The sequence below is a fragment of the Salvelinus namaycush genome, chromosome 7, assembly GCF_016432855.1.
Source record: "Salvelinus namaycush isolate Seneca chromosome 7, SaNama_1.0, whole genome shotgun sequence".
Classification (NCBI taxonomy): Eukaryota; Metazoa; Chordata; class Actinopteri; order Salmoniformes; family Salmonidae; genus Salvelinus; species Salvelinus namaycush.
In genome coordinates this window covers 55,971,665-55,994,164 of record NC_052313.1, presented here as the reverse complement: position 1 = coordinate 55,994,164, position 22,500 = coordinate 55,971,665, and the positions used below count along the sequence as shown (strand labels likewise).

At 47.6% G+C, this 22,500-nt stretch overlaps 1 protein-coding gene across 1 annotated transcript in view; it reads left to right on the top strand.

Annotated features, from left to right (window-relative positions):
- Positions 1–22,500, top strand: part of LOC120050855 (interleukin-1 receptor accessory protein-like 1) — an 838,450-nt gene that overhangs the window by 778,176 nt on the left and 37,774 nt on the right. Inside the window, exon 6 of the mRNA XM_038997383.1 lies at positions 11,295–11,440. Within this exon, the coding sequence (XP_038853311.1) occupies positions 11,295–11,440 (146 nt within the window). The remainder of the gene's footprint in view (positions 1–11,294; positions 11,441–22,500) is intronic.

The following is a 22,500-nucleotide window of genomic DNA, read 5'->3' as shown; positions in this document are numbered from 1 at the left end:
TTCCCTATTGGTCATTGATGTTTAACACACATTCTGATATGTCCGGAGACCTCCCTCTGTAGAACAGCAGCTACATCAGGAACACCTTCCGTAACTACACTCACAATGTACTCAAACCTCCGCAGGAATCAATTCATCATTCTATAAACGTCTCAGAGAAAACTCCATACGAATGATGCGTTTGATCCAGGACTCCTAAATAACAATGCATTTCATCCAGAATTTGCTTCTCCAACCTCTTTTGTGACCCCCTTGTACGGCATCCATATTAGGAAGTCCCTGGTACCAAATGGCACACCATTCCCTAGATCAGGTGTGGGCAAAGTTAGGGGGCCCTGGTCAAAAGTCATGCACTATGTAGGGAACAGGGTGCCATTTGGGACGAAGCCTCTCAGCTGTCAGACCCCTTCCCTACCTATATTCCATTGGACACATATCTCCATGCTCGGCAGATGTGAGCTAATGAAAAGGTTAGCTGGAACATGGAGTGGGACAAGCAGGGAAGAGAGGAGATGAGACAGTGAAAGGCATGACATTTGGAAACGTCTCTGTAAGCTAGCAGGTTCAGAGTACCTGGAGCAGATCTCTCACTCCAAACCTGGTGATGACTTCATACCAATTAGGCTTGGAATAAATCAATGGAAAAAGAGAAGGAGAGAGAGAACGAGAGAGAGTTTTTGTATTTTTTTTTTCCAGGGCAAGGTCATGTAATTTGTAATCAATAAAATGTCATATTTCTCAGGGTTTGATAATTAGTTGCTTATTATATTATTTAATGTGTGCCCGATGATGCCCCTCATCCCTGATGTTCTGCTGGGAGCACAATATCAAGTGAGCCCAGTGTTGTCTCACTAAAATGATCCATAGCCTATACAAGCCTTTCTCAAATCCCGGTCTATGGAGGAATGCTTTCCAGTCTGCAGCATATTTATCTTGAATATCATTTTTTTTTGTGGTCTGTGGCATATTCGTCTCAAATAAATACGTGCAGTGGGACTACTTGTGCAATGCGCTGAACTATGTATGCAGCAGTAAACAAATTGTGTTGCCATAATTAATTATAGCTACACCAAACACACACACACACACACACACACACACACACACACACACACACACACACACACACACACACACACACACACACACACACACACACACACACACACACACACACACACACACAAGCTAGCCCTGCTGCTCAGCCTGCACGCTCTCTCTCTCTCTCTCTCTCTCTCTCTCTCTCTCTCCCTGGATTTGTTTCAAATAACAGCTGACCGCCAAACCCAGTCTGTGTGATATGTCAGACATGCCTCAGCCGATATGCTATGAAGTCATCAAAAATACGCAGACATTTAGAAGCAAAGCTTCCACATCTCAAGGATAAAACAGACCATTATTTTATTTTTTCAAACCAAACAAACAAAAATGCTGCACAATAATTTCACAGATAATGAGAGTTTACCAAAAGGCTTCATACTTCCTCTCTCATAGCATAGTGCCAGGCTCCTTTCACTATAGTTGAAAAGCTGGTCATGCCCTCAGTCGTGGATGCTTGCCCAGAGGTTTGATCTGCTGCTACAAAGATCAGTGAAATCCCACGTTCCAATGACACTGTCACACGTAGAATCCAGGATCTGGCCGATGATATAGAATCACATGGAGATTTTAGACAGAGCCCGCACATCAAATTGGTTTGTAATCCAATTAGATGAGACGGCTGACATTTCAAATGCCGCTTCTTGTATATATTAGCTACATATATGAAGAATGTCTTTCTTGCAGAGAGTTTCCTCAGAATAAAACTACAGGTGAAATATTCTGTGTTCTGAACGAGTACATCACGGGACATGGATTACGATGGGACCATTATATCGGGATCTTGTAGGCCCACGGACGAGTCTACTGCTCAACCAAAACCATGCAGGTGACATTTTCCAAGCAAACAATAAAATTACCGATTTCAAGAAAAAGCTGGGCGCCTGGAGAGACAAAGTGGATAGAGGCATTTTCTCCCATCTATTCTTATCTGTGGTTGACGTGGGTGATGTAGACATGGATCACATGTGTACATTGATGGGGTCACATCTGAGCGAAACTCTACTGAAATTCGACGATTACTTCCCCTCACAATCTGATCCACGTCCGGGAAAGCAGTGGATGCGTAATCCGTTCACCAGCACTGAAGAGACTCACAGCTTGTCACCGGTTCCCGTGACCAAGGCCTGCGCTCGTTTTAATGAGATGAAGACATGAATCCCCTTTCCTTCTACATACTTATGAAAGACCAGCTTCTGGTTCCAGATCTCGTGGTGCTGTCTTTTCAACTCCCAGGGTCATTGCATGATAACAACTATAGAAGTTTGCTATAGGCCTACAACACAAACAGGTATGGGAACACCAGGCTGATGCTTGCTGCAACACAATCTAAATATCGCAGCAGACTGGCTGTTGAAAACACCTTCACAACTCCCGGGTGTCCCTGGCACAAACAGTTTGAGAAAGGCTGGCCTATAATATAGGCTATACTAAGAGCATGTACGGAGAAGCACAGGTGTCACGGATCCCTCTGGAACATTCATCGCTCACACCTGTCCCCTATTTCCACTGATTAGTATTTGTATATATGTGCCCTTTGTTCACCATGGTGCTGTCCATTATTGTTACTATGTCTGTTGGTGCGTGTGAGTACCTGTGCTGTGTGTTTTGGTTTGCGTGCCCTTGTGGATTGCCCAGATGATTACGGGTCTCGTCCCGTGTGTTAATCATTGTGCGCGTGTGTTATTTATTTGAGGTACTCCTCGCTCTTTTGTTTGGGTTTCAACCTTGTGTTTTATGTACATGTTTGTTTGGTCTTCGTCCCCGTGCCTTTACACGCCACGCCGTCATTTGGGGTATAATTTAAAAAACTATTACGCATTCCTGCGCCTGTCTGCTGAATCCCTTCATACCAACGTGACAGCAGGGGAAAGTTATATGTCTAAGAAAATGTACTTCCTTCACAAGTTTTTTGCTGCTGGGATGCTGTATATACAACTAGGCTACACTGCATTACACACTGCATTGGATAGGCATTCCCAATGACTGTGCTGTGTACGGTGGCACTTCAGGAGGATAGTCAATTTGTCCCCAAAAAAGGCAATATCTATGCAAGCGGACTAGGCCTACTGACATCCTGTTCAGCTTGAGAGGGAGAGCGGGAAGATGAAGAGCTTACTATTTCTAGCATTCATTTGAATGAAAACAATAGGTTTCATTGCCCGTAATGAAGCTATTTATCAGAGTTATTGACCCCAAAAAAAGCCACATTCTAGTAATTTACATAAACTACTGTTCAAAAGTTTGGGGTCACTTAGAAATGTCCTTGTTTTTGAAAGAAATGCAAATGTTTGGTCTATTAAAATAACATCAAATTGATCAGAAATACAATATAGACATTGTTAATGTTGTAAATGACTATTGTAGCTGGAAACGGCAGATTTTCTATGGAATATCTACATAGGCGTACAGAGGCCCATTATCAGCAACCATCACTCCTGTGTTCCAATGGCACGTTGTGTTAGCTAAGCCAAGTTTATTATTTTAAAAGGCTAATTGATCATTAGAAAACCATTTTGCAATTATGTTAGCACAGCTGAAAACTGTTGTTCTGATTAAAGAAGCAATAAAACTGGCCTTCTTTAGATTAGTTGAGTATCTGGAGCATCGGCATTTGTAGGTTTGATTACATGCTCAAAATGGCCAGAAACAAAGTCCTTTCTTCTGAAACTCGTCAGTCTATTCTTGTTCTGAGAAATGAATGTTATTCCATGCGAGAAATTGCCAAGAAACTGAAGATCACGTACAACGCTGTGTATTACTCACTTCACAGAAAAGTGCAAACTGGCTCTAACCAGAATAGAAAGAGGAGTGGGAGGCACCGGTGCACCGTAAGCTAGTGATGCGGATCGCCGTAAGCTAGTGATGCGCGGGTCAGCTCTTTGTTCACCCCCACCCACCTGCAATTGATGATAACCCATCCTCAACCGCCTGACTATTTGTGATAAAGTGAACATCTGAGGCCCGCACCCAACTCTAACCCGCAAATATTGAAAATTCGCTGTACAGGTCTCTTTTTTTCTCTTGAAAATGTATTGAGCAATTAGGCTTCTCGTGAGCATTTAAAAAGGCTTGGGCCTATTGAACAGTAGCCTAGCATTTTACTGAAACAAAACAAAATGTGAAACAATGAATGGACATCTTGTAGGCTTTGTGGGCTAATATCCTTTACTGGTATATGAATTAATATAATCACATAATTCCCAAACCTTAACCCTAACCTTAACCATTCAGAGTTAATGCCTAAACTTAACCTTAAACACTTCGGAATTTGATGTTTGGAACAGTTCAAAATTTGACATTTGAGAAACATGGATGAACGTCTAATTCTGATTTGAGACTGTGAGAGCTTGTTGGCACAAGAATTATGAATTGCACCAAAATTATACATTTCTGGATTTTTTAAATAAATGTTTTCTCTTTATTCAACCCGTCCGCCACCCACCCGCCCCAAAAGGTTGCATGTTAGAATCCAGCTATATATATATATATATATAAAAACAATATTTGGTGTTTTAAGGTTATCCCAAACCTTAACCCTAACCTTAACCATTCGGAGTTAATGCTTAACCTTAACCTTAAACACTTCGGAATTTGATGTTTGGAACAGTTCAAAATTTGACATTTGAGAAACATGGATGAATGTCTAATTCTGATGTGGGGTATGATGTGGGTTAGGAGTATGATATGGGTTAGCGTTATGATGTGGGTTAGGGTTATGGTGCGGGTTAGGGGTATGATGTGGGTTAGGGGTATGATATGGGTTAGGGGTATGATATGGGTTAGGGGTATGATGCGGGTTAGGGTTATGATGTGGGTTAGGGGTATGATGTGGGTTAGGGGTATGATATGGGTTCGCGTTATGATGTGGGTTAGGGTTATGGTGCGGGTTAGGGGTATGATGTGGGTTAGGGGTATGATATGGGTTAGGGGTATGATATGGGTTAGCGTTATGATGTGGGTTAGGGTTATGGTGGGTTAGGGTTATGGTGCGGGTTAGGGTTAGGGTTATGATGTGGGTTAGGGTTATGGTGCGGGTGAGGGGTTATGATGCGGGGGGGTTATCATGTGGGTTAGGGGTATGATGCGGGTTAGGGGTATGATGTGGGTTAGGGTTATGATGTGGGCATGTGTACTATATGTTGTCTCCATATTCATCATCCCACTTGAAATCCACAATTTCATCCGCTATTGGCTTTGAAATGGAAATTAATCTAAAAGAGTGTTCTCTGTAGAGAATCTGGTAATACGAGAGATGGGGCATTTGGCACAATGTTTCACGACAGAGATATTTTACATACACATTACATTAAAGATAATTAAAGACTGCTTCCTAGTCTTCAAGAGATGTGGTCTCCATCTACAGTGGGTCTGAAGAGCCCTTGCAACACAAGGAAGGAGACCCTGTGGGAAAGCAACCAAGTGATGTAACACCCCTAATCTTGGATGACATTGTCATAACCTCTCTCTCACCTTCAAACTTTAATACAGTATTGTATCAGAGTCTCAGGAGGAATTCAGAGGATTCTAGTCAAGCACACACACACACACACACACACACACACACACACACACACACACACACACACACACACACACACACACACACACACACACACACACACACACACACACACACACACACACACACACACACACACACACTGAGATGGCTCTCTAGCGTAATCGACTCTATACTTTGTTGACATGTGAAGGAGCATTAAATGGGGGGGGGGGGGGGGGGGGGCGGTCCCTAGGGACCTGTCAATCACAGGGATTGGAGCGCTCTCAAAGTTGATCCAACCAACCCTCTCCTCCTCCTCCTCCACTCACATGCTGCTGCCTCTCCTCTCCTCTCCTCTCCTCTCCTCTCCTCTCCTCTCCTCTCCTCTCCTCTCCTCTCCTCTCCTCTCCTCTCCTCTCCTCTCCTCTCCTCTCCTCTCCTCTACTCTCCTCTCCTCTCCTCTCCTCTCCTCTCCTCTCCTCTCCTCTCCTCTCCTCTCCTCTCCTCTCCTCTCCTCTCCTCTCCTCTCCTCTCCTCTCTCCCCCATTATGCCTCTCATTAAGGCTTGATGTATATATATACTGGCACATCAGTGGGGGATTTGTCAGACCCTCCATGAGGCTTCTCAGCCTCATCAAACATCTAGTGCGTGTGCGTGTGCGTGTGCGTGTGTGTGTGTTGGGGGCCTACGATGTTTCCTCTCTCCTCTCTGGTGTTGTGTGATCACACTGGCTTCTCACTGCAGAGAACATCAAGGACCCCGCACCCTTTCATCTAGCCTCACTCCTTCAGCTTCACACACACACACATACACACACACACACACACACACACACACACACACAGAGAGAGACACACACACACACACACACACAGAGAGAGAGAGAGACACACACACACACACACGACCGAGCCTTGACAGATATCACCCAGAATAGTCATCTCTAATAGTGCAGGAAGACATTTAAAGCTAACGGAGACAGATCTGACCCATGATGATTCCCAATGCTTTTCTACAGAGACAGATCTGACCCATGATGATTCCCAATGCTTTTCTACAGAGACAGATCTGACCCATGATGATTCCCAATGGTTTTCTACAGAGACAGATCTGACCCATGATGATTCCCAATGGTTTTCTACAGAGACAGATCTGACCCATGATGATTCCCAATGGTTTTCTACAGAGACAGATCTGACCCATGATGATTCCCAATGGTTTTCTACAGAGACAGATCTGACCCATGATGATTCCCAATGGTTTTCTACAGAGACAGATCTGACCCATGATGATTCCCAATGGTTTTCTACAGAGACAGATCTGACCCATGATGATTCCCAATGGTTTTCTACAGAGACAGATCTGACCCATGATGATTCCCAATGCTTTTCTACAGAGACAGATCTGACCCATGATGATTCCCAATGGTTTTCTACAGAGACAGATCTGACCCATGATGATTCCCAATGCTTTTCTACAGAGACAGATCTGACCCATGATGATTCCTAATGCTTTTCTACAGAGACAGATCTGACCCATGATGATTTCCAATGGTTTTCTACAGAGACAGATCAGTCCCATGATGATTCCCAGTGGTTTTCTACAGTCATTAAATCCATGTAGCGACACACATGGCCATGCAGTGGAGATCCATCCTTCAGCCTCACGGTCCCCTGTCGCTGCCTGGCTGACCAAACTATGGAGAGGGATGGAGAGGGATGCAGGAGGATGGAGAGGGATAGAGAGGGATGGAGGTGGATGGAGAGAAATATAGAGGGATGGAGGGGGATGGAGAGGGATGGAGGAGGATGGAGAGGGATAGAGAGGGATATAGAGGGATGGAGGTGGATGGAGGGGGATGGAGAGGGATAGAGAGGGATGGAGGTGGATGGAGGTGGATGGAGAGGGATAGAGAGGGATATAGAGGGTTGGAGGGGGATGGAGAGGGATGGAGGAGGATGGAGAGGGATATAGAGGGATATAGAGGGATGGAGGTGGATGGAGAGGGATAGAGAGGGATATAGAGGGTTGGAGGGGGTTGGAGAGGGATGGAGGAGGATGGAGAGGGATAGAGAGGGATATAGAGAGTTGGAGGTGGATGGAGGGGGATGGAGAGGGATGAGGAGGATGGAGAGGGATAGAGAGATTAATAGAGGGATATAGAGGGATGGAGGGGGATGGAGAGGGATGGAGGAGGATGGAGAGGGATAGAGAGGGATGGAGGTGGATGGAGGGGGATGGAGAGGGATGGAGGAGGATAGAGAGGGATAGAGAGGGATATAGAGGGATGGAGGGGGATGGAGAGGGATGGAGGAGGATGGAGAGGGATAGAGAGGGATAGAGAGGAATGGAGGAGGATATAGAGGGATGGAGGAGGATATAGAGGGATGGAGAGGGATGGAGGAGGATGGAGAGGGATAGAGGAGGATGGAGAGGGATGGGGAGGATGGAGAGGGATGAGATGGATATAGAGGGATGGAGGAGGATATAGAGGGATGGAGGAGGATGGAGAGGGATGGAGGAAGATGGAGATGGATGGGGGAGGATGGAGAGGGATGGAGAAGTATAGAGAGGGATGGAGGAGGATAAGAGGGCTGGAGAGGGATGGAGGAGGATATAGAGGGATGGAGGAGGATAAGAGGGCTGGAGAGGGATGGAGGAGGATGGAGAGGGATGGAGAAGTATAGAGAGGGATGGAGGAGGATAAGAGGGCTGGAGAGGGATGGAGGAGGATATAGAGGGATGGAGGAGGATAAGAGGGCTGGAGAGGGATGGAGGAGGATGGAGAAGTATAGAGAGGGATGGAGGAGGATATAGAGGGCTGGAGAGGAATGGAGGAGGATGGAGAAGTATAGAGAGGGATGGAGGAGGATAAGAGGGCTGGAGAGGGATGGAGGAGGATATAGAGGGATGGAGGGGGATAAGAGGGCTGAAGGAGGATATAGAGGGATGGAGGAGGATAAGAGGGCTGGAGAGGGATGGAGGAGGATATAGAGGGATGTAGAAGTATATAGAGGGATGGAGGAGGATAAGAGGGCTGAAGAGGGATGGAGGAGGATATAGAGGGATGGAGGAGGATAAGAGGGCTGGAGGAGGATATAGAGGGATGGAGGAGGATAAGAGGGCTGGAGAGGGATGGAGGAGGATATAGAGGGATGGAGGAGGATAAGAGGGCTGGAGAGGGATGGAGGAGGATATAGAGGGATGGAGGAGGATAAGAGGGCTGGAGAGGGATGGAGGAGGAGGTTGTTGTCTGTAGTAGGAGGATAAGAGGGCTGGAGAGGGATGGAGGAGGATATAGAGGGATAGAGGAGGATAATAGGGCTGGAGGAGGATATAGAGGGATGGAGGAGGATAAGAGGGCTGGAGGAGGATATAGAGGGATGGAGGAGGATAAGAGGGCTGGAGGAGGATATAGAGGGATGGAGGAGGATAAGAGGGCTGGAGGAGGATATAGAGGGATGGAGGAGGATAAGAGGGCTGGAGGAGGATATAGAGGGATGGAGGAGGATAAGAGGGCTGGAGGAGGATATAGAGGGATGGAGGAGGATAAGAGGGCTGGAGGAGGATATAGAGGGATGGAGGAGGATAAGAGGGCTGGAGGAGGATATAGAGGGATGGAGGAGGATAAGAGGGCTGGAGGAGGATATAGAGGGATGGAGGAGGATAAGAGGGCTGGAGGAGGATATAGAGGGCTGGAGGAGGATAAGAGGGCTGGAGGAGGATATAGAGGGATGGAGGAGGATATAGAGGGATGGAGGAGGATATAGAGGGATGGAGGAGGATAAGAGGGCTGGAGAGGGATGGAGGAGGATAAGAGGGCTGGAGGAGGATATAGAGGGATGGAGGAGGATATAGAGGGATGGAGGAGGATAAGAGGGCTGGAGAGGGATGGAGGAGGAGGATGTTGTCTGTAGTTGCGTTCCTTTCTTTGTTTGCTGAAATACCACCACCGACTGTTTACTTGTTGAGATTCAATTGGCACATGTGCATTTGTGCTGAATTGCCATCTTAGAGCAACAGCAATGAGCAAACAGTCTGTGGTTATATTTGATTAACGTTTATTGAAAAAGTATGGTTTCCAGCAAACAGAAAGGAATGCAACTACAGAGGACAACATAGGTACAAGGTGGCCGTTTAATAATTGAAATGTTTTGAAGTATTGATCTTGGGAGAATCAATGTAGTCGGAGCTAGATTCCACAAAGCCTGGTCTGGGCTCCATGCCGTTGGGGAAGTTCATCAGAAACTTCCTTCATCATGGAGAGGGATTTAGTCGTCTATCACCCCGGTAACTTCCATCATCAAATGATTCTGTTCTCTTGTTTGTGAATTACTGTACAGTGATACCACTTTACAGACGGGAGGACAAGATGGTCATGATGATCAAATGATTACAGATGCTTCAACTCTCTCAAGAGAGGACTGAAGTGACTTAACCTTTAGGCTGTATAGACTTGTGTCTTAATATCCAGTCTGAAGAGGAACGAGATCATTATAACAGTAGGGATGGAGGAGTGCATTATAAGAGATATCACCGTCTCTGTATGACATATCAATATCTAGACTGTATAGACTTATGAGATCATTATAACAGTAGGGATGGATTACTAGATTCTAGATTCTCCATGTCAGTCTGCCTTCCACTTCCACCATCTGTACTGCACTCTGTAATTACTAGATTCTCCATGTCAGTCTGCCTTCCACTTCCACCATCTGTACTGCACTCTGTAATTACTAGATTCTCCATGTCAGTCTGCCTTCCACTTCCACCATCTGTACTGCACTCTGTAATTGACCTGATGTACTTCCCCCATCCTTCCCCGACATGCTGAAGAGGAGAAATGTGATTGATTGTTCTGAACCACATTCAAGTGTCCCCAAGGGAGAGGAGAACAACAGCAAGTGACATTCGTACAGTTGTCTTTTCGCATTATTAGGCTCAGTGTCATAAAAGAGACAGAATGGCGGCCGATATCACTAAACGCTAAAGAATAGAGATCATTATTTTTCCATTTGTTCCGTCTGCTCTGTGTGTGCCTAGCAGGAGAGATTCATTTACTTTTGAACTCATATTGTTTTTCTCTGCCGTTCCTCCGTTTCCATAGCAGCATGTCGCTATAAAAAGCTACTTTTTCAACCTCATTATTTAGCTAGTTATCTTACAACACTGTGCGAGCTGAAAACATGGTGTTGACTTTCAATGAAATTACCGTAAAGTCTGTAGAAATGATGACTGACCACTTCAAGTTTTTAATGTATGCTGTCTTTGTGGTATTACGGTCATCCATGGTTTGTAAAGTGTACCATCACTTGTGGTGATGCTTTTACTGCTATTCTGTCCACAATCTGTATCAAGGCCAATTCATGTCAAGTCTCATCTCCAGTGAAATTAGCATCCTCGCTAATCTGCCCCCAAGCCAGCCCTCCTGGGTAATCAAGTCACAGTGAGGGGGATAATGCTTGGTAATTGTCAATGAATCACAGACAGAATCCTCACAGAGACTTTCTCTTCTCTGTTCTCTCCTCTCTTCTCCCTTCTCTCTTCTCCTCTCCTCTCTTCTCTCTTCTCCTCTCCTCTCTTCTCTCTTCTCCTCTTCTTTCTTCTCCTCCCCTCTTCTCTATGTTCTCCTCTCCTCTCTGCTTCTCTCCTCTCCTATTCTCTTCTCCTCTTCTATTTTCTTCTCTGCAGGCTTATCCGGGAGCACCTGGGAGAGCAGGAGGTGTCTATCACCCTGACCATTGACTCGGTGGAAGAGGCTGATCTGGGGAACTACTCCTGCTTCGTGGAGAATGGCAACGGCAGAAGGCAGGCCAACATCCAGCTCACAAAGAGAGGTAGGACACACAGACACACACACATACACAACAGCAGTGTACCGAAAGTTGGTTTGGAGAAGATATTGGCAAAGAAAGCTGAGTTTTCACTTAAAACCATAATTATCTAAAGGTTATTCTGTCTGTCTCATTTTTTAGATACCCGCTTAATGTCACATCAACGTCAAACATTGAAATGTGTTTTCAGGGCTGGAGACCGAAAGATAGACAGCTGTTATCTTGTTGCCAATTCCGAGAAGCAGCAGGGTTCATCTCTGTCTGTTTTTCTAGACACGTTGCATCCTTTCAAATCTTGATGGCCAGAGCCCATTGGCTGACTAACGTCTACCAGAGCAGGGCCTGGACTCAATGCATCTCCATCCATCACCATGGTGACAGCATTAGCCTCATTCCAGAGCACGGCCCAATCTCACAACACCACAACACAAGATATCCACCAGACAAGGCCTGGTCCCCAACACCACAACACAAGATATCTACCAGACAGGCCCTGATCCCCCAACACCACAAAACAAGCTATCTACCAGACAGGGCCTGATCCCCCAACACCACAACACAAGATATCTACCAGACAGGGCCTGATCCCCCAACACCACAACAAAGCTATCTACCAGACAGGGCCTGGTCCCCCAACACCACAACACAAGCTATCTACCAGACAGGGCCTGGTCCCCCAACACCACAACACAAGCTATCTACCAGACAGGGCCTGATCAACCAACACCACAAAACAAGATATCTACCAGACAGGGCCTGATCCCCCAACACCACAACACAAGATATCTACCAGACAGGCCCTGATCCCCCAACACCACAACAAAGCTATCTACCAGACAGGGCCTGGTCCCCCAACACCACAACACAAGCTATCTACCAGACAGGCCCTGATCCCCCAACACCACAACAAAGATATCTACCAGACAGGCCCTGATCCCCCAACACCACAACAAAGATATCTACCAGACAGGCCCTGATCCCCCAACACCACAACAAAGATATCCACCAGACAGGGCCTGATCAACCAACACCACAAAACAAGATATCTACCAGACAGGGCCTGATCAACCAACACCACAAAACAAGATATCTACCAGACAGGGCCTGATCCCCCAACACCACAACAAAGCTATCTACCAGACAGGGCCTGGTCCCCCAACACCACAAAACAATATATCCACCAGACAGGGCCTGATCCCCCAACACCAAAACACAAGATATCTACCAGACAGGGCCTGATCCCCCAACACCACAACAAAGCTATCTACCAGACAGGGCCTGGTCCCCCAACACCACAACACAATATATCCACCAGACAGGGCCTGATCCCCCAACACCACAACAAAGATATCCACCAGACAGGGCCTGATTCCCCAACACCACAACACAAGCTATCTACCAGACAGGGCCTGATCCCCCAACACCACAACACAAGCTATCTACCAGACAGGGCCTGATCCCCCAACACCACAACACAATATATCTACCAGACAGGGCCTGGTCCCCCAACACCAAAACAAAAGATATCTACCAGACAGGGCCTGATCCCCCAACACCACAACAAAGCTATCTACCAGACAGGGCCTGGTCCCCCAACACCACAACACAAGCTATCTACCAGACAGGCCCTGATCCCCCAACACCACAACAAAGATATCTACCAGACAGGGCCTGATCCCCCAACACCACAACACAAGCTATCTACCAGACAGGGCCTGATCCCCCAACACCACAACACAAGATATCTACCAGACAGGCCCTGATCCCCCAACACCACAACAAAGCTATCTACCAGACAGGGCCTGGTCCCCCAACACCACAAAACAAGCTATCTACCAGACAGGGCCTGATCCCCCAACACCACAACACAATATATCTACCAGACAGGGCCTGATCCCCCAACACCACAACAAAGCTATCTACCAGACAGGGCCTTGTCCCCCAACACCACAACACAATATATCTACCAGACAGGGCCTGATCCCCCAACACCACAAAACAATATATCTACCAGACAGGGCCTGATCCCCCAACACCACAACACAATATATCTACCAGACAGGGCCTGATCCCCCAACACCACAACACAATATATCTACCAGACAGGGCCTGATCCCCCAACACCACAACAAAGCTATCTACCAGACAGGGCCTGATCCCCCAACACCACAACACAATATATCTACCAGACAGGGCCTGATCCCCCAACACCACAACAAAGATATCCACCAGACAGGACCTGATCCCCCAACACCACAACACAAGCTATCCACCAGACAGGGCCTGATCCCCCAACACCACAACACAAGATATCTACCAGACAGGCCCTGATCCCCCAACACCACAACAAAGATATCTACCAGACAGGGCCTGATCCCCCAACACCACAACACAATATATCTACCAGACAGGGCCTGATCCCCCAACACCACAACACAATATATCTACCAGACAGGGCCTGGTCCCCCAACACCACAACACAAGCTATCTACCAGACAGGGCCTGATCCCCCAACACCACAACACAAGATATCTACCAGACAGGGCCTGGTCCCCCAACACCACAACACAAGATATCTACCAGACAGGCCCTGATCCCCCAACACCACAACACAAGATATCCACCAGACAGGGCCTGATCCCCCGACACCACAACACAAGATATCTACCAGACAGGGCCTGGTCCCCCAACACCACAACAAAGCTATCTACCAGACAGGCCCTGATCAACCAACACCACAAAACAAGATATCTACCAGACAGGGTCTGGTCCCCCAACACCACAAAACAAGATATCTACCAGACAGGCCCTGATCCCCCAACACCACAACAAAGCTATCTACCAGACAGGGCCTGATCCCCCAACACCACAACACAATATATCTACCAGACAGGGCCTGATCCCCCAACACCACAACACAATATATCTACCAGACAGGGCCTGATCCCCCAACACCACAACACAATATATCTACCAGACAGGGCCTGATCCCCCAACACCACAACAAAGTTATCTACCAGACAGGGCCTGGTCCCCCAACACCACAACACAAGCTATCTACCAGACAGGCCCTGATCCCCCAACACCACAACACAAGCTATCTACCAGACAGGCCCTGATCCCCCAACACCACAACACAAGCTATCTACCAGACAGGCCCTGATCCCCCAACACCACAACATAAGCTATCCAGCAGACAGGCCCTGATCCCCCAACACCACAACATAAGCTATCTACCAGACATTCCCTGATCCCCCCAACACCACAAAACAAGATATCTACCAGACAGGGCCTGGTCCCCCAACACCACAACACAAGCTATCTACCAGACAGGCCCTGATCCCCCAACACCACAACAATATATCTACCAGACAGGGCCTGATCCCTCAACACCACAACAAAGCTATCTACCAGACAGGGCCTGGTCCCCCAACACCACAACACAATATATCTACCAGACAGGGCCTGATCCCCCAACACCACAACACAATATATCTACCAGACAGGGCCTGATCCCCCAACACCACAACAAAGTTATCTACCAGACAGGGCCTGGTCCCCCAACACCACAACACAAGCTATCTACCAGACAGGCCCTGATCCCCCAACACCACAACACAAGCTATCTACCAGACAGGCCCTGATCCCCCAACACCACAACATAAGCTATCCAGCAGACAGGCCCTGATCCCCCAACACCACAACATAAGCTATCTACCAGACAGGCCTTGATCCCCCAACACCACAAAACAAGATATCTACCAGACAGGGCCTGGTCCCCCAACACCACAACACAAGCTATCTACCAGACAGGCCCTGATCCCCCAACACCACAACAATATATCTACCAGACAGGGCCTGATCCCTCAACACCACAACAAAGCTATCTACCAGACAGGGCCTGGTCCCCCAACACCACAACACAAGATATCTACCAGACAGGGCCTGGTCCCCCAACACCACAACAAAGCTATCTACCAGACAGGGCCTGATCCCCCAACACCACAACACAACAATACAATATATCTACCAGACAGGGCCTGATCCCCCAACACCACAACACAATATATCCACCAGACAGGGCCTGATCCCCCAACACCACAACACAAGCTATCCACCAGACAGGGCCTGATCCCCCAACACCACAACACAAGCTATCCACCAGACAGGGCCTGATCCCCCAACACCACCACAACAAAGCTATCTACCAGACAGGGCCTGATCCCTCAACACCACAACAAAGCTATCTACCAGACAGGGCCTGATCCCTCAACACCACAACAAAGCTATCTACCAGACAGGGCCTGATCCCTCAACACCACAACACAAGCCATCCACCAGACAGCCAACACGACAAAGGGTGATGTCACAAGTGTCATGTCTTTGGCATCATTAAAGTGAAGACTTATTTTATCAAATCAATTATCTGTAATTATTATTACGTGATTAAACTAATCATGAATATGTAATTAACTAGGAAGTCGGGGCACCAAGGAAAATCTTCAGAATTCAAAGTTATAATTTTCCTAATATAACTTCAGATATTTTAATATCTGATCAATGAATCTTCTAATTAATGAATTATTCTTTACCTCACGTTCGTCTCATTGTAAATTGTTGGTTATCTGCATGAATCCAGCCTTCACTATGAATCATCCATACATCAATTATCTTAATCATTTATTTACTAACTAACTAAATAATCACAGAAATGCATAACAAACAAACAAAGTAGATATGGTTACAAGGAAATGATAGGGGATGTGCCCTAGTGGTAGCCCTAGTGGGCTACCAAGCCGCTATGGCGGCTTGGTAGACAAAGTGACTGAGAAGGGCGCGAAAGACCAAATCAAATCAAATGTATTTAAATAGCCCTTCTTACATCATCTGATATCTTAAAGTGCTGTACAGAAACCCAGCCTAAAACCCCAAGCAGCAAGCAATGCAGGTGTAGAAGCACGGTGGCTAGGAAAAACTCCCTAGAAAGGCCAAAACCTAGGAAGAAACCTAGAGAGGAACCAGGCTATGAGGGGTGGCCAGTCCTCTTCTGGCTGTGCCGGGTGGAGATTATAACAGAACATGGCCAAGATGTTCAAATGTTCATAAATGACCAGCATGGTCAAATAATAATAATCACAGTGGTTGTAGAGGGTGCATCAGGTCAGCACCTCAGGAGTAATGTCAGTTGGCTTTTCATAGCCGATCATTAAGAGTATCTCTACCGCTCCTGCTGTCTCTAGAGAGTTGAAAACAGCAGGTCTGGGACAGGTAGCACGTCTGGTGAACAGGTCAGGGTTCCATAGCCGCAGGCAGAACAGTTGAAACTGGAGCAGCAGCACGGCCAGGTGGACTGGGGACATCAAGGAGTCATCATGCCAGGTAGTCCTGAGGCATGGTCCTAGGGCTCAGGTCCTCCGAGAGAGAGAAAGAAAGAGAGAAAGAGAGAATTAGAGAGAGCATACTTAAATTCACACAGGACACCGGATAAGACAGGAGAAGTACTCCAGATATAACAGACTGACCCTAGCCCCCGACACATAAACTACTGCAGCATAAATACTGGAAGCTAAGACAGGAGGGGTCAGGAGACACTGTGGCCCCATCCGATGATACCCCCGGACAGGGCCAAACAGGCAGGAAATGTTCTTATAGAATAGATGTTTCGGCGGTTGTCGGTCTTCGCATTTCAGGTCGACATAACTTCTAGCTGCAGACTAGTAATTAGTATCGAAGAAGTGCTCTTATTCTGTCGGATCGATAGTCTCCGAGTTTAACCACATGGTATGGTTAAGAATTCAGCAACCATTACAACCTATCCTGTGGTTTTTGTGGTCTCTACTCAAACCTTAGTCCCCTCGATGCTGAGGGAACATGGTCTGAAGTGGGCTTCTCCAGGTGTGTTTTTTTTCGGCACAGTAAAAAGGCTGTCCCATGACGCCAGATCGATGTCTGTGCTCATGGGGGTGGGCCAATGACTTAGTGAAACTTTAAAGGGAATTGGATTCTCTTTCATTAAACAGTTTAAAATCACATTACATAATTTCACAAATAGTTTAATCTTTACTCATAAATTTTATACAATAATTAGATGCAAATCTCATAACGGAGACTCTTGTATAAACAGAGTTATGGTAATGTGGCTGTATTGTCTCTCAATGAGGTCACAAATATTAAACAAAACGGACCGGGTCGTAGCTGGATTCTCCACCGACCGGTTACACATTCTCCAAAACATGGATATTGTTCAGTTCTCAAGTTCTGTAATGTAGAAGAAGTTCCTTTGTTCTACTGCGAACCCTCTCTCTATACTGCATGAGGGAGAGAGTCTCCTCCAGGAATTTACGACCTGAGATAACAGAGCCTGGGTGTAGGGGAAGAGAGAGGTGGTGAGAGACAGAGAGTTGGTGCTTGCTATATCCAAAGAGGGCCACGTCATGACACAAGCCATCCACCAGACAGTCAACATGATAAGTGTGGTGTCACAAGCCATCCACCAGACAGCCAACATGATAAAGGGTGATGTCACAAGCCATCCACCAGACAGCCAACATGATGAAGAGTGATGTCACAAGCCGTCCACTAGACAGCCAACATGATAAAGGGTGATGTCACAAGCCGTCCACTAGACAGCCAACATGATAAAGAGTGATGTCACAAGCCGTCCACTAGACAGCCGACATGATAAAGGGTGATGTCACAAGTAGAGGTCGACCGATTATGATTTTTCAACGCCGATACCGGTACCGATTATTGGAGGACCAAAAAAAGCCGATACCGATTAATCAGCCGATTTTTTTACATTTATTTGTAATAATGACAATTACAACAATACTGAATGAACACTTATTTTAACTTAATATAATACATCAATAAAATCAATTTAGCCTCAAATAAATAATGAAACATGTTCAATTTGGTTTAAATAATGCAAAAACAAAGTGTTGGAGAAGAAAGTAAAAGTGCAATATGTGCCATGTAAAAAAGCTAACGTTTAAGTTCCTTGCTCAGAACATGAGAACATATGAAAGCTGGTGGTTCCTTTTAACATGTCTTCAATATTCCCAGGTAAGAAGTTTTAGGTTGAGGTTATTATAGGAATTATAGGACTATTTCTCTCTATACCATTTGTATTTCATATACCTTTGACTATTGGATGTTCTTATAGGCACTTTAGTATTGCCAGAGTAACAGTATAGCTTCCGGCCCTCTCCTCGCCCCTACCTGTGCTCGAACCAGGAACACAGCCACTATCAAAGCAGCAACTAGCAGCAACTATCGAAGCAGCGTTACCCATGCAGAGCAAGGTCTCAGAGCGAGTGACGTTTGAAACGCTATTAGCGTGCACCCTGCTAACTAGCTAGCCATTTCACATCGGTTACACCAGCCGAATCTCGAGAGTTGATAGGCTTGAAGTCATAAACAGCTCAATGCTTGAAGCATTGCGAAGAGCTGCTGGCAAAACGCACGAAAGTGCTGTTTGAATGAATGCTTATGAGCCTGCTGCTGCCTACCACCGCTCAGTCAGACTGCTTTATCAAATCATAGACTTAATTATAACATAATAACACACAGAAATACGAGCCTTTGGTCATTAAAATCGTCGAATCCGGAAACTATCATTTCGAAAACAAAACGTTTATTCTTTCAGTGAAATACGGAACCGTTCCGTGTTTTATCTAACAGATGGCATCCCTAAGTCTAAATATTGCTGTTACATTGTACAACCTTCAATGTTATGTCATAATTATGTACAATTCTGGCAAATTAATTACGGCCTTTGTTAGGAATAAATGGACTTCACACAGTTCGCAATGAGCCAGGCGGCCCAAACTGCTGCATATACCCTGACTGCTTGCATGGAACGCAAGAGAAGTGACACAATTTCCCTAATTATAAGAAATTCATGTTAGCAGGCAATATTAACTAAATATGCAGGTTTAGAAATATATACTTGTGTATTGATTTTAAGAAAGGCATTGATGTTTATGGTTAGGTACACATTGGTGCAACGACAGTGCTTTTTTCACAAATGCGCTTGTTAAATCATCACCTGTTGTCGAAGTAGGCTGTGATTAAATGATAAATTAACAGGCACCGCATCGATTATATGCAACGCAGGACAAGCTAGATAAACTAGTAATATCATCAACCATGTGTAGTTAACTAGTGATTATGTTAAGATTGATTGTTTTTTATAAGATAAGTTTAATGCTAGCTAGCAACTTACCTTGGCTTCTTGCTGCCCTCGTGTAACAGGTAGTCAGCCTGCCACGCAGGCTCCTCATGGAGTGCAATGTAAGGCAGGTGGTTAGAGCGTTGGACTAGTAACCGGAAGGTTGCAAAAGCGAATCCCCAAGCTGACAAGGTAAAAATCTGTCGTTCTGTCCCTGAACAAGGCAGCTAACCCACCGTTCCTAGGCCGTCATTGTAAATAAGAATGTGTTCTTAACTGACTTGCCTAGTTAAATAAAGGTGTAAAAAAAAAAAAAAAAAAAATCTACCTCCTCTTCCCTCTTCCTCTACCTCATCACCCCCTCATCCTCTACCTCCTTTTCCCTCATCCTCTACCTCCACTTCCCTCTTCCTCTTCCTCCACCTCCCCACCCCCTCAGCCTCTACCTCCTCTTCCCTCATCCTCCACCTCCCCACCCCCTCAGCCTCTACCTCCTCTTCCCTCATCCTCCACCTCCCCACCCCTCAGCCTCTACCTCCTCTTCCCTCACATTCTACCTCCACTTCCCTCTTCCTCTTCCTCTACCTCATCACCCCCTCATCCTCTACCTCCTTTTCCCTCATCCTCTACCTCCACTTCCCTCTTCCTCTTCCTCCACCTCCCCACCCCCTCAGCCTCTACCTCCTCTTCCCTCATCCTCCACCTCCCCACCCCCCTTCCTCTACCTCCTCTTCCCTCTTCCTCTACCTCATCATCCCCTCATCCTCTACCTCCTTTTCCCTCATCCTCTACCTCCACTTCCCTCTTCCTCCACCTCCCCACCCCCTCAGCCTCTACCTCCTCTTCCCTCTTCCTCTACCTCATCACCCCCTCATCCTCTACCTCCTTTTCCCTCATCCTCTACCTCCACTTCCCTCTTCCTCTTCCTCCACCTCCCCACCCCCTCAGCCTCTACCTCCTCTTCCCTCACATTCTACCTCCACTTCCCTCTTCCTCTTCCTCTACCTCATCACCCCCTCATCCTCTACCTCCTTTTCCCTCATCCTCTACCTCCACTTCCCTCTTCCTCTTCCTCCACCTCCCCACGCCCCTCAGCCTCTACCTCCTCTTCCCTCATCCTCCACCTCCCCACCCCCCATCCTCTACCTCCTCTTCCCTCTTCCTCTACCTCATCACCCCCTCATCCTCTACCTCCTTTTCCCTCATCCTCTACCTCCACTTCCCTCTTCCTCCACCTCCCCACCCCCTCAGCCTCTACCTCCTCTTCCCTCATCCTCCACCTCCCCACCGCCCATCCTCTACCTCCTCTTCCCTCTTCCTCTACCTCATCACCCCCTCATCCTCTACCTCCTTTTCCCTCATCCTCTACCTCCACTTCCCTCTTCCTCCACCTCCCCACCCCCTCAGCCTCTACCTCCTCTTCCCTCTTCCTCTACCTCATCACCCCCTCATCCTCTACCTCCTTTTCCCTCATCCTCTACCTCCACTTCCCTCTTCCTCTTCCTCCACCTCCCCACCCCCTCAGCCTCTACCTCCTCTTCCCTCATCCTCCACCTCCCCACCCCCTCAGCCTCTACCTCCTCTTCCCTCATCCTCCACCTCCCCACCCCCTCAGCCTCTACCTCCTCTTCCCTCATCCTCCACCTCCCCACCCCCTCAGCCTCTACCTCCTCTTCCCTCATCCTCCACCTCCCCACCCCCTCAGCCTCTACCTCCTCTTCCCTCACATTCTACCTCCACTTCCCTCTTCCTCTTCCTCTACCTCATCACCCCCTCATCCTCTACCTCCTTTTCCCTCATCCTCTACCTCCACTTCCCTCTTCCTCTTCCTCCACCTCCCCACCCCCTCAGCCTCTACCTCCTCTTCCCTCATCCTCCACCTCCCCACCCCCTCAGCCTCTACCTCCTCTTCCCTCATCCTCCACCTCCCCACCCCCTCAGCCTCTACCTCCTCTTCCCTCATCCTCCACCTCCCCACCCCCTCAGCCTCTACCTCCTCTTCCCTCACATTCTACCTCCACTTCCCTCTTCCTCTTCCTCCACCTCCCCACCCCCTCATCCTCTACCTCCTTTTCCCTCATCATCTACCTCCACTTCCCTCTTCCTCTTCCTCCACCTCCCCACCCCCTCATCCTCTACCTCCTTTTCCCTCATCCTCTACCTCCACTTCCCTCTTCCTCTTCCTCCACCTCCCCACCCCCTCATCCTCTACCTCCACTTCCCTCTTCCTCTTCCTCCACCTCCCCACCCCCTCAGCCTCTACCTCCTCTTCCCTCATCCTCCACCTCCCCACCCCCTCAGCCTCTACCTCCTCTTCCTTCATCCTCCACCTCCCCACCCCCTCAGCCTCTACCTCCTCTTCCCTCATCCTCCACCTCCCCACCCCCTCAGCCTCTACCTCCTCTTCCCTCACATTCTACCTCCACTTCCCTCTTCCTCTTCCTCCACCTCCCCACCCCCTCATCCTCTACCTCCTTTTCCCTCATCATCTACCTCCACTTCCCTCTTCCTCTTCCTCCACCTCCCCACCCCCTCATCCTCTACCTCCTTTTCCCTCATCCTCTACCTCCACTTCCCTCTTCCTCTTCCTCCACCTCCCCACCCCCTCAGCCTCTACCTCATCTTCCCTCATCCTCCACCTCCAATTCCCTCTTCCTCTTCCTCCCCACCCCCCACCCCCCATCCTCTACCTCCTCTTCCCTCTTCCTCTACCTCATCATCCCCTCATCCTCTACCTCCACTTCCCTCTTCCTCTTCCTCATCACCCCCTCAGCCTCTACCTCCCCCCCCCCCCATCCTCTACCTCCTCTTCCCTCAGCCTCTACCTCATCTTCCCTCATCCTCCACCTCCAATTCCCTCTTCCTCTTCCTCCCCATCCCCCACCCCCCA